Source organism: Rhinopithecus roxellana, chromosome 14 (assembly GCF_007565055.1).
Source record: "Rhinopithecus roxellana isolate Shanxi Qingling chromosome 14, ASM756505v1, whole genome shotgun sequence".
NCBI lineage: Eukaryota > Metazoa > Chordata > Mammalia > Primates > Cercopithecidae > Rhinopithecus > Rhinopithecus roxellana.
In genome coordinates this window covers 24,006,953-24,020,829 of record NC_044562.1, presented here as the reverse complement: position 1 = coordinate 24,020,829, position 13,877 = coordinate 24,006,953, and the positions used below count along the sequence as shown (strand labels likewise).

General features: G+C 35.7%; 1 protein-coding gene across 1 annotated transcript in view; it reads left to right on the top strand.

The window, feature by feature from the left end:
* The first annotated feature begins 247 nt into the window (after positions 1-247).
* NYAP2 (neuronal tyrosine-phosphorylated phosphoinositide-3-kinase adaptor 2) overlaps positions 248-13,877 on the top strand; it is a 294,179-nt gene continuing 280,549 nt past the window's right edge. Inside the window, exons 1-3 of the mRNA XM_010354777.2 lie at positions 248-796; positions 1,106-1,588; positions 9,343-9,580. Coding sequence (XP_010353079.2) covers positions 9,360-9,580 — 221 coding nt within the window. The 5' untranslated portion in view covers positions 248-796; positions 1,106-1,588; positions 9,343-9,359. The remainder of the gene's footprint in view (positions 797-1,105; positions 1,589-9,342; positions 9,581-13,877) is intronic.

Sequence of the window (13,877 nt, the reverse complement as noted above, 5' to 3'; positions counted from 1 at the left end):
TAATTTTAACAACGAGTCTATAGGAATTAATGACATATATGTCATATTTATTTTGCATCTTATTTTAGTTAAAAAAATGTGCAGTCTGAGTGAGATCTTTGTTCCACACACGTGTGTACTGTGCATGTTCTTTCTAAGTGGGCTAGTTTTGTTCTCATGCCATGGGAGCAGGTGGCATGAAGCTGTTTTGATGAGGTTAAAAGGCTCCTCCCCTCTCTCCCCAAGCAGCAGCCTGAAGTACGTCAGCAGTAATTGTGTGCATGGTTCGGCTGTGCAGGGAGGGTGGAGGCAAAATTGATATCAAATAAAGGTATCAAACTGAGATCTAGATGTTCCATTTAAGTTGTTGCTCATTTTCGTTAGCCACACCAAGGGTGAAATGCTTATAACTTAACCATTCTCTGTAGTAAGAACGTTTGTTTTCAATGGATTTATATTTTTCCTCTCCATAAAGACTAAATTAGTGCTATAGTGAATATAAATGAAGGGTATTTCTTTACCCTCTTTTCCTTTTATTATTTAATAATCAGACTTCAGCTCAGTTAGATAAAAGAGAGAGGTTCTGTTGCCTAGATGTGAGGCCTTTAATGAGGATGGGAGCCCCCAGGGAGCCGAAATCCAAACTAGAACGATGCCGCTTTCCGGTTTCTTGCAATTTCTTCAGTTGCTTCTTCTCCCTTTTCCAATGGGCCTAGTGAGCAGGAACTATCCAAGGTGCTAGAACGCTGGCAGCCTTGCCGTTCAATGCAGACGGATTGCAGAAACAGAGAAGAAAGATTACTGCTTATTTCAGAAGGTAGGTTCTTTGTTTCAGAATCCCTGATTAATCAGCAGCAGCTTCAACAGACTAAGGCAGCTGGAGAGGAGAAAGAGAAGCAGGAAGGGAGGGAGTCAGGGGCAGGGAGGGAGGGAGGGAGGGAGTGGAGGGAGAGAGAATGAGAGAGAGAGAGCTGGTTGTCACGGGGGAGGGACTATGCCACAAGCTGGGCTGCTCCAAACCTTCTGTATGTAAGTGGCAATGAGAAAGAGCATCTTTTTGGCTGAAAGGAGACATTTAGAAAGGATGTTTCTGATTTTTTGTTTTCATTTATTTTTGTCTTCGCAGAATATAATCAAATGAAGTACCTTAGTCAGCTTGGTGATTGCTTCGGGTCTTGTAATCATCTGTGTAGCAAAGTGGGTAAAATCATTCAATTTCTTCCCTGCTGGACCTGGAAGGAGAGGGGTTGTGTGTTCATCCCCACCCATTAGCTATGCCCTCTTTTCTCCGAATGTCGATTTAAGGAAGCAAGCACCTGTCTTCTGCCACTGCATCTTCCTAGCAAACTTTAAAGGCCATTTTATCTGATAGGAAGGACATCGAGAATGCTCTGATCTAGTGATGAAGAATCTCGGAGTCGACACTTTTCCCATCCTGACACAATGCACTTTAATTGAAGAAACACTGAGCTGAACTACAAGTCTATCTCTTATGGTGCTGGATTACTCCTACAGAACTGCCCTGAGATCAACCGTGAGAGAGGGCTCTGACAGACACAAGTCACCTTCTGGTTATTGCACTTAGCTCTCCCTGGGGACTTAAATTTTGGTATGTATCTCATTTTTCAGATTCTCTAAGCATGCTAATTGAATCCAGCACTAAATAGATCAAGCAATCTGGTGGTAAAATGGAATGGATTTTAGTTAGGGATACTTAATGCTGAAGTTTGCATGCCTTATTAGGTGGAGCAGAAATAAAGCCACAGTGAAGGCATCCAGGGCTTTAGTGAGCCTGAGGCTATTTTTACTCCCTTACCCACTTAGTTACATTACCATGGAAATGGTTAAACTAGATTTTCATTAGTAAAATAAGCCATGTTGAATTATTAACAGCATTGAAAATGTTTTCCAGGGTATTAATTGGCATTCAAGTTGTTCATGCTAGCTATTTATCCACTATTCCATACCATAAATATTTTACAACAGCCTCTTAGCACATTTGTGTCAGCAGTGAGAGCCCAATTTTACATTCTCAGGAAAAAAAGACAGACTACCCCCCAAAATTCAAAACTACCAGACAAACAGCAAAGCTGACACTGCTTCTTCCTGACTGATTACACACTTTGAGGAACATTTTTTAATACTATTCAATGTCAGAAAGATTTTATTAGTCTCATCACAATAAATATTTTCTGTAAAACTTTAGGTGGACTTGTTTTACTTGGGACATGTTCTTATTTTGTTGGGGTGTCTCCATCCTAATTTTTCCAACTACTCAGCAATATTTTAAATACAAGACATGTGGGTATTTCATCTCTGGAAAAACTGTTGCATAAAATAGTATTTTTCACTATCATTAGGAAATACTAAAGTTGTTTTGGTACCATATAATTTGATTTTTTTCTAAATATAGCCAAAAAGTAATGAAATTCAAATGAAAAGGTTACATGATGTAGTTTTAGTCATTTTAACATCCAGCATTTATAACCAAGTAGTGTGGAATAACAAATATAGAGAAAGAGTTAAAATTAAGTCTCTTCCTAATTCTTCACATTTTAGACAATGTTCCCATTTATTTTATATATTGTCAAGCAAGCACCAATTATACAAAGTAATGAGAAAATGTGGTCCACAAATGCAGAAATTATTTTGTTTTCCTATGGAAAGTGCAACATACATGAGCCAACTCAGCAAAGAAAGGGACTATGTGAAGGACACAGATAGTTTAGAGAATTAGTGGAAACAGACCAGAGAAAAATATTGCAACCGCACAAGGGACAGTGGAGAAGCCTGAGGACTTGAAACATCTGTCAAGTTTAGGAAGAGAAGTGTAAAAATCCTAGACACAAGAAGGTTGGCTATTGTTTAAATAAATAAATAAATTATAGACTCCCAATTCAATTAGATGGTTCCCACTCTAGCTCCAGTCAGCAATTTATTAGACTGACTACATCTACTTTGCAAATAATGCCTTGTAAGCATCTGGAACCATTTGGCCCAAGCCTCCAAAAAGTATCTCAGCCACTGGCATTTTGCATGAGTCTCTAATATTAATGGAAATGTACAATCCCTTTACACCATGGGCATACAGCACCATGACAACCTGGAAGATGAGGGGGAGATACCAATTCATGATGCTACTGCATTAACACGATTTATGCCTATTTTACTCATTTTGGGAAGAGAGATCGTGGAGAAAAACTCACTGCAAAGTAATCTGCTTTCTGAGAAAAAAGCAATCAGTGTCTTTGTAGTCACTTTAGCAAGCTTTCTTGGTTGTAACTTCAACGTTTCCCATTTTGGGCAGAACAGCTGCATTTTGATGACACTGAGAATGAGAAAATGAGTGTGACCATTTGTGGGGTAGGGAGTAGGATTTCAAGCATAATCAAAGTGAAATTATAGGAGTAATGCTTGACAAATTATAAGATTTTTATCAGAAAAAAAATTTGACATGGTTTACATGTGTTATGGGTTATAACCAGGCTAGCCTGATGATTTGGTCCTATGTGAAGTCAGCAAATTTTAAATATTAATTTGCATATGTATTTTACATATGTATCAGAAGTCTGATTATTTAAATACTTACATTTTCACACACAATGTGTTTTCAAATTGGTTTGAGTACATGCAAAACTTGTAAAAGATTTTTTTTCTCCTGCTGAACAAAAACAACAAAAATTAGTCGAAATTGCCTTGGGAAACTTTTATTGGATCAATAATATGAGGAAACAAAAATAGGATTGTCTACCTCAAAGAAGATGCAATGATTGGAGTAGGAAGGAAACTCAAATCTTAGTAACTCAAATTCTAATAACTTCCTCACAGCATTGAGACAGGTGTGATTTAAAGAGCTCAGAAATATATAAAGGTGGAGACTAGAAAACTTTCCTCTCTGCAAATAAAATAAAAACACAAATGTGAAGTACAATAAAAGTAAAATATTTAGGTTTCAATTAGGATATTTATTCCATTCTATGTATTGTGTTCTTCTGGCTGGTCACAAGTAGCATTATAACAATGGTACAAAATAAACTATCTTATTATAGCTATAAGATTATCTTGTAGGATTAACTGTGGCCTAAAATTAAGGGAGCTTCTCATAGAGCTTCAGGTATTAGGATTAGGAATCCACTCTCTCCCAAGACAGAGCCTTTTCTTTCTCCACCACTTAGTATATGTGGCAAATAACCAAGTTAACGGAGTTGTCACAACTTTATATCTTGGAAAATAAAAGTTTCAGATTCTAGATAAATACCTTAATAAAAGATAAAAGGATCTGTGCCTATGAAGGCTACTGGACTAACTTACTCAGATGATACTAGTACCTATAAAGCTCTGCTTTTGGTAAATGGAGATAAATTGCCCATTGGAAGGCTCTGCCTGACAAATCAGTGTACATGTCTATTCTAGCCAGTCCTTATGAGCTAGAGTGCTTGATATAGCAATGTATGAAATTATACTTATGAAGAAATTTGTTCTGAAGCAAAGGGAAGAGAAATGCTTAACCATGCATGAGAAGGAAGATGGCATGCCTAATATTTATCTTACTCTTTGTACACCATTGATTCAACAATATCTTGTAATTAATAAAAAACCCTCTATACCATGGGGAACTCAATCTTGATATTAGTTGGTGCCACAATAAATACCCTCTGGTAGATTGAGACCACATACAACTGATACCTTAATTTACAATGGGAATAGCCCACATAAATCTATAATCTTAGTTCAATTCTTTTGCATACGCATCTTTCTCAAAAATGCTGCTTTTTTTAAGCTTCGGAACTAAGGGTCACGTAGTGTCTTAGATTCTTGACTTCTCTGGATGGAAGCAGTAGCAGGAAACTACAGAAAAAAAAATGAGTGTTTTTTAAATGTTTTAGTGTTTCTATGAATTCCATTTGGACTTACCATACTTAGCTTATGCTCCACATGTGTATATAACGGGTAGTTTTATTTCAGTGGAAACAATTGTAAAGAAATGGAATGTTACCTTCAGCTCTAGGTTCAGCATTGGTAAAGTATAATGATGGCCTTGCACAAAAGAAAATAAGAAAATGGTTAACTCAATAAACAGTTACATGCTTAGCATTTAACTTATGGTAAGAATTCCATCAGTTTAATTTGGTGCAATTTAGCTGGGTGGAATGAAATTTCAAATTTTGAGAAGTGTCACAGTGTTATACAAAGTGATCTTTGTGAAGGGTGTGGTCAACATGATGTAAATAACAAAGTAAAAGAATAAAATAAAGTTGAGCAGTTAACCATACAGCTGTGTGAAAGCCAACATCTGTAACTTACATTAGAATGGCTATGATTCTAAATACAGTAATCTAAAAACTTAAACTAAAAGAGTCTTTTATGAATGCAGAATACCACAGTGGAGGAAAGGCAGAGAAAGGGAGGATGTGAAGGTATCTGTAGATTGTACAGGAAATCTGATTTCGGTCATTTTAGGTGCTTTCCCAGGAGGGTCCCTGACACAAATTTTAAATGTTGGCCACAAATTTCAAGGAATGCACACACAGTGTTGCACTACTTGTATCAATATTGTGTGTTGCAAAGAGAATACATCTGTCTTCTAAATGAAGACCAAAGATGCTCGTTTTCAACCAATGCTCAGGGAGCAGGGAAGGGGCTAAAATAATTTGTTTTGAGCAAAAATGGCAACAGACTCAATGAACTCAATTAAAGGGGATGAACTCAATTAAAAGGGATGCCTGTAGAAAAGCCAGAGTTCCACCTTAGTCTCACCCACTCTGTTGTCACAAATATCCCATGCACCAGTTAATGGTCGTTCAGTAAGTCAGACTCCCTTACTTACGGAGACAGAGCTAAAGATGCTACCTGGAGGAGAGGGGCCATTTGCCTCTTAACAAATAGGGTCTTCTAGGATGCCAACATAGGATTAGATGTTCGAGGAAAGCCTTTATAAAATTCTTGCATACCTTATTGTCATTCAAGGACCACAAATAAACTTGACTTAATATCCAACAGTCAAAATGCAGCCAACTTTTTGGTGGTTTACAACATACCTTATTCAATATCTACCTTAGGTGTAAATATAAATTTCCAAAAAACAGAGATTTATGGTTGTACCTGTCTGTGGGTTCTCACTGTATAATGAAGTAGACAATGAACATAAGGTTGTCTTTTCGCTAGTAAGGCCATGAATCTATTTACTCATAGTTCATTTGCCTGAGAAACACTTTTGCCTTGGAAGGGTGGAGATCTAGGGTTTGAGAGATGGGATGAGCTTCGTGGTCCATATGTCCCAGTTTCTTTATTTTCTGGATGTGGACAATGGGGGACAATGGTTATGTGGAGCTGTCCATATATATTTGATTGGGGGAAGAATGTACGAACTCCTAACCTGGCCTCCATTTACAAATGCATGTTGAAGGAAGTTGCACTACAATAAACATTGTACTTACCTTTGTTTCAAAGTAAAATTACATTTATCAAGGGGTTATATTATTATTAAATATAATTCTCGCCATGTTTAAGAATTGGGAAACTAACAGTAATGTTACTGACTATTAATAATGGTTAAATTTATGGAATTTGCATTTCTAACTCAATACTCACAACATGAGTCTATTCCAACCACTATTTTTTTTTAATGTGGAAATTGTAGCTGAAAAACGTTAATTAACTTGTATGAAGTCTTAGAGCTAGAGGTGCCTTCACTGGGGTTTATAGGCCATTCTGCCAGCCTCCTTATCCATGCTCTTCAGGACAGCCTCACAGCCTCCTCAATATTACAAACTATTATACTTTTTACATGTGGACAAGTAAACAAAGAGGTGTGATGTTTAAACATTGATCAGGCCTGTGTTCATTTTCAGAGACTAAACACGATCGTCGAACAATGTTTCTTGCTCACCCTTAAAAATAGTGAAAATAAAATGTGTATGACCAACTAGTGAAGTCCACCTAAATCCACACTAGTCACAAGTAGTGCAATTATTTATTTATTTTGCTCTAACACTGCCATTAAGACATCTAGAGGGACACAATTCTGCCTTCATGAGGGCTGTTCATAACACGTGCTCAACAAATACTCGAATAAATGAATGGTCATGGAATTTAATACTTTTCTAGAACTAGGTGGCAGGAGCATGTGTACAAACATTTATCCAATTTTCATTACTTTGAAGTTTTACTAGATACGATGGTTCATTTTCATCTCAAAAAATTGATCTCCATTTTGTTAAATACATCTTTCTATAGTGTAAATACTTCATAATATTATTTAATATTTTCTCAGAACAAAAATAATTTAAATTCCAGCCAATTTGAAAGACTACTTAGGAAGATAATTAGTTTTCAGAGGTAAACAAGTAGCCCTATTGATATTTGGAATACATAAACTGTGTAGGAATCTCTGGTGTCATTTTGGTTGGAGGAAAACTTAAGGAAAAAAAAAAACCTTTGGGTAATAATGCCTTATTCAATTGGGAAATATACTATTTTGCTAGAGGGCAGGAAGGAGTGATCATCATCCAGCCGGAGGCATTATCTCTAGAATTCTTGTAGTAGTGACTTGGCTTGCTTAACTTGGGTAGAATTAATTGTCGTGAAGTTGTGCTGCTCTTTTTTTATCCAGGCACTAGTAAGGACTATTGCTTAAGTCCTTGGTAGAAGTGAATTCCTGACAATGGCAATGGTTTAGCTCTCTGAGAATCATTTTCTTGTATTTTCCCCCAAATTGCAATCATTTGTAGCATTAATTTGCTATTCTTAATGTCCATCACATAAGCATCTAATCTGACAGACTGATATTAAAATACAATTCAATTACACCAGATAGTTGGAATTAAAAGGACATTTCATTTGCTAACCTATTACAGCTTAACATAAAACAAAACATATAAAAACTTAACATGAAAATGAAGAGTTAACAAACAACCTTATCTAGACTCCAGTTTCAATAATTTCTTAGATAGGAGAGAAAAATCCTTAAATTCAGCATGGGTTCCAAATCAAATATGGATTGACTGGCAGCTGAAATGCTAATAAAGTCTGATGAGAAGTAAAATTTCCATAGTTATTATCCAGGTTTTGGAACATGATTATACCTGTAAAAAAATCAGAATGAAAATTATTTGTAATTGAAAAAGCGAAAGTCTGGGAGTTTTACATCAAAGAGTTGGGCTGATATTTTAAAAATATCTTACTAAGTCTTTTAAAGAAAGTAAAACATGCAAGGGAATTGATAACTTTTGAATGGAGAATTTTTTCCCCCTTGTTAATTGACTTTGCTTTTGGTTTTTTAATCTGACTCAATTATACCAGTTTCTTATACCACAATTAGTATGCAATTAGTACAGTAAGCCTTCCTTCCATCCATCTGTCCATCTACCCATCTAACCACACATATACATTTGACATTACTATTGCTGCCAGTTCATACTTTTTAATGATAATATTAGCTAATAGTATTACATACTTACTATTGTTTAACTCTATTCTAAATTATTTATAGTCTTCACCTCTCCTAACCTTCACATCAGCAGGAGGTAGGAGTTATTACTAGCATCATTTAACAGTTGAGAGTAATATATACTAATTGAAATTCCTATGCTTTTTTGTTTTGTTTTGATTAATTTTGGTTTCTCAGTAAACCTTTCTGAGGCTCAAGTTTTTAAAACTTCATGTAACAATGAGACAACAGTTGTCAATGCTTGAATTACCAGACTGGTCAGGATTAATGTGGTCCTAGTGATCTATGATATGTTAGTTGTAGTATGAAGACATTATGGAGGACCATTATGGAGAGGAATGAAGAGTTAAAAAGGATTCTTTTATAGAACAGTTATATTAGAAATGTGTTTTTCTTTTACTACTACTGTATTTTGCATAAATAGTTCAGATTCATGCATTTTAATTTCAAAAATTAAGGGAAGCACATATATGTACAAAAGTTCTTTCCACATAATTACATCATTTTACCTGAAATTGAACAGAAAAGTCTTTATGGCAATCAGAAATACATGAAGCTTGGATCTTATATATCTTCTTTGTGTAGAAACATTTTAAGAAACAAAATTATTATTGTAATTATGCTAACCAAATGTTTAACTTTGCATACAGTATTTACACCTTCGCATCATCTTATAGTTCAAGAGCTTTGGCCTTTGTCCTGCTAGTGTTGCTACTTTAAGAGAGGGTTTGTTACTCAGGTAGCACTTATTTAATATTTACTTCAAATATTCTGGTTGCAATTATTCTAGTGAGACATTTTCTCCAATCAGATTTGGTCATAATCATTGGAGATTTGAGTTGTTAGGGATAATAAACAGCACCTTGCTTTTTTCCCCACCCTGGATAAAAGTAAAATGTGTTCTCACCCTGCAGGCAGTGTTCCTCTTTACATGATATCCTCCAAGATGATGAGTTCTAATCCTGAGGAAGACCCTTTGGACACATTTCTCCAGTACATTGAGGATATGGGGATGAAGGCCTACGATGGCTTGGTTATTCAGAATGCATCAGATATTGCGCGAGAGAATGATCGCTTGAGAAATGAAACTAACCTGGCCTATTTGAAAGAGAAGAATGAAAAACGCCGAAGACAAGAAGAAGCAATAAAACGGTAAATATAAATAAAATTATTTCGAGTTTTGTGCACACAACAAAGTCCATGAGGGCTGTTAAGGCTGTGATGTTGTCGCTTGGTCAGAAAAGGTCTTTCAGAGTCAGTTAGACTTGGCGAGAGTATATGAAAGTGAACTCTCAACTATAACAAAAACACCACCCACCCTGCCAATATCATCCTTCGTTAACAACAGTTATTTCCTTATGTGCGTGCATATGCAGCTACAGACGGGATGGGGAAAAATTCAGTTTCGTCTGAACAAAAGCTTATGCTCAATAACCTCTTGGCAAAGGCGCAAGGGAAAACACAAACCCTTCAATAGCCCAAGTTTGATGAAAATCCCTACCTTTAATGGCCTTTGATTATAGTTCTTACCCTTTAAATAGAGCTCATCTTCTTTCTAGATTATGGCCAAGGAACATCAATAATTATACTTATGTGAGCCTCTGAAGGCAGGTAGAATCCTCACGTTGTGCTCTCCCTACGCAGAATTTTATGGCTGTTAAATTTCTTGTTTGGTACCAAGTGCCACAAGTTTGTTCAAACAGAATTACTTTTATGATGAAAAAACCTACCAGCTACTAGCTGATGAGCCCCAGAGGGTGGCCTTCCAAATTGAGGTTAAATTTCCTAGAGTGCTGACACCAAAAGAAGAATGCATATCTTTTGATTTTTTAAAAAGAATGTCACAACGTTTTCAGTTTGCATGTGTGTGTGTCTTCTGGTGGTACAGGGAGACACCTGTGTCAGATGGAATCCTGTTTCTTCAATAAAGTTCATTCACTAAGTGAAAAATCCAGAATATAGGGACTTAATCTATATCAATTAGCTTGATAACTGAATAATAATAATATGAAAGACATTTTGATGGTTAATTGGGAGATTTTTCATCTAATCAGGCGTTAATACTTTTGCTTATCATCTCTGTACGCCATGATATTTAAAAAACCAAAATATTATCTTAAAATGAATTATTCATGCTTATAAAGAAGCTAGGTAAGATCACGCTACTCCAATAATTTAATTAAAAATAACTATATGGAGAGAGAGATGATTTGAAAGCAAAAAGCTAGAAATAGAAAGGAATGGTGTACAAGATAGTTTTAAAAGAGAACTTTTTTCTCCAGACTATTAAAATGAAAATATATTATCAGGTATAAAAATTGCGTAATTGATCAACATTTTCACAATTGCATGTATTTATATTTAAGGTCAATTAATTGATTGTTGAGGACTATGTTATTTTGATTTCTAACCAATTTTAACTGGTATCACAATAATTTTCTAGAGTGTATAAATGCCATCTTAGGACATTTTTTTCTTCTGTGAAGTATTTTTGAGGGACTTTTTTTGTGTGTGAGCATTTAACTTTAGTTTTATGAGTCTGAGTTTTCTAAAATTCAAAATACAAAGGATGACCTACATGTTTTTGAAAGTAACTTCAAAACTCTGAAGTCTGAAGTTTGTAATCTTGGCATTAAAACTCAATGATAAATCCTTTTCTGTAAGCATATAAATAAAATTATTTTCTGGATCATTCCATTAGCTTTTACAGAACACCCGAAGTGTGCTTATCACTGTACTACTATCTTCTGTATTTCATTAACAAGCTTCAGTAGGTTTCTACTTAAAGATTCATAGTTATTAAGACAATAAAAATGGCTAATTTTTAGGTGGTTAACTGTCAAGTGTTCAAAAAGGGGCGTAACCTCAGAGGACTAAAGTCCAAGGGACTTAGGAACAGGCATTTAGGTAAATGGAGACACAGTAAAACCCTGTCATTACATAGTAAGTGAGGTCTAAGTAATCCATTTATGTGAACTTTGAGTTGATTCCTGCTAGTCTGATAAAGCAATATTTTTCAGAACTATGTTAATAGCATAAAAGTAAAGATAATTCAGATCACACATTGAATCAAAGAAGTCCCATGTTATCTGGAGACATTCACGTCTACTCACCCCATAAGCAGAAGATAAAATTTTAGTCCTACTTGAGAACAGAGCAAAAGAGAGAAGTACATCATTTTGTTGTGTCCTAACTGCTGAGAGATAATGTTGGTTTGCACTGGGATGGTAGCGGTAAAAGTGGTGTAAAATAATAAATTTATGAGCACTATTTGAATTTTCTGATTGATGAGATGCAGTAGTTGAGCAAGAGAGAAAAAAATTAATTAGAGGTGGCTCTCAGGTTTGTTCTGCTGTTGTTTTCTACTTTATTTTGTTTCTGCCTAGGCTAGCAGAAGGATGTTTCCATTTAATGCAATGGCAAAGACTAAAAGGGAAGCAAGTTTAGGGTAAGTGATGGCGGGACAGGAGCTCAGCTTTGGTATGACAATTTTATGAAGCCTTTTAAATGTCCAAGTGGAGGTGATGGAAGCCGTTGAGTAAAGAATCTGGAAGCTACGGTAGAGTTCCAAGCTGAAGGTACAAATATGAGAGTTGTAGTCTATAGATTTCACCATCATGAGCCGATGTGAGGATAACTAGGACTGAAATTTAAATAGAGATGATAAAAGAACCCAGGATTGCCCCCTGGAGGCACCTGATTGCTCATATGATAGGAACTGTGGAAGAATTCAGTAAGAACAGTTAGTGAGAGGGGATAACCACAAAGGAGTATGATGCCTTAGAGTGAAGTGTCAAAAGCGATTAAAGAAGAGAGAGACATTTGACTGATACATCAAATATGTTGAAGCCTGAGAATGACCATTGCTTTTTACCACATTTGTATTATTAATAAGAACAATTTCATTGAAGGGCCAGGAACAAAACCGAATAGGATTGTGTTCACAAGAGAATGAAAATAAAGGATTTGAACAGAATATAAATAATTATTTATAAATAACATACGTATTATTTATAAATATTTATAATTTATAAATTTTTATAATTTATAAATAAGTATGTTATTTATAAATAGTATATATTTATAAATGATGTATTTATTATTTATAAGTACATATATGTATAATATATGTATTATATATATTTATAAATGATGTATTTATTTGATGTAATATTATATTATTTATAAATACATCATTTATAAATATATATAATATTATACTATAATAATATTATATTATCATTTATAACTGCAACCTCTGCCTCCCAGGTTTGAGCAATTCTCCTGCCTCAGCCTCCCGAGTAGCTGGGACTACAGGCATGCACCACCATGCCCAGCTAATTTTTGTATTTTTAGTAGAGATGAGGTTTTGCTATGTTGGCCAAGATGGTCTTGATCTCTTGACCTCACGATCCGCCTGCCTCAGCCTCCCAAAGTGCTGGGATTACAGGCGTGAGCCACCATACCCAACTTTTTTTTTTTAAATAAAAATTTTGTTCCCGTAAGAAGGGAGAAAATTAGCATATTTAAAACGTGGGTGTGAATGATTACTGCAGAAGGAGAAATATTGATGACTTAAAGAAAGGGAAAAGTTGCTGTTAGAGAGTCCTTGAGTAGGTAGGAAAGGAGGCATCTAGGACATTCTAGATGGAGCACAGACTGCTCAGCCCTGGTAAGAGGACAGATGCCACGTTATGTGGATGAATATATCATGACTGAATGAAAGACTAAAAACTGGCATGAAAAGTTCCCAAGCCTGGTTATCTAAAGTCAATACATAGATTTAAATCAGGAGCCAAATTATGGAGATAAAATTTGTGAAAAATCATCAGAGCAGCTGAGAATAACTAGTAGAAAAAGAAACAGAAAGGTGGAATTAAAGAGCAGTCCTTTCTCCCTGTTTCTCCAAAAGCTTCAGTACAGTTAAAGCTGCCAAGTGGAGAAGAGCTGGAGCCTTGGGTCTAGGACAAGCTCTAGTGGGAAAATAGTGGGCTAGGAAAGTAAACCAAGATGGAAGTCTGTTCCATGCCTGTGCTGCGGAGGCACAGAGGAATTACTCCCATCAGGACATACTCAGACCTCACCTCAAAGACAATCACAGGTAAAGATTCAGATGGCAGCAGGAACCCTGACCAGGTGCACATATGGGAGACAGTCATTTGTGGGCCATGCCCCAAACCTGGTGAGGTCAATCATATCCCAAACATTATTTTATTACTGTCCTCACAGTAAGCACATGCACTAGGATTTGAAAAATGTGTATGTGTCTTGCTGACTAGAATTTTCCTTTCTTTCCTACTTTCCCTCCCCCACCATGTTTTTCTAGAATTTTAATTTAAAATATGAATATCTCTGGAGGGGGCAGAATACTAGTAAAGTTTTCTGGTTGTTGAGATTTCTCAGGTGTCTTTCTTTTCCAAAATCAGGACCCACGTACGGTGTGAGGACA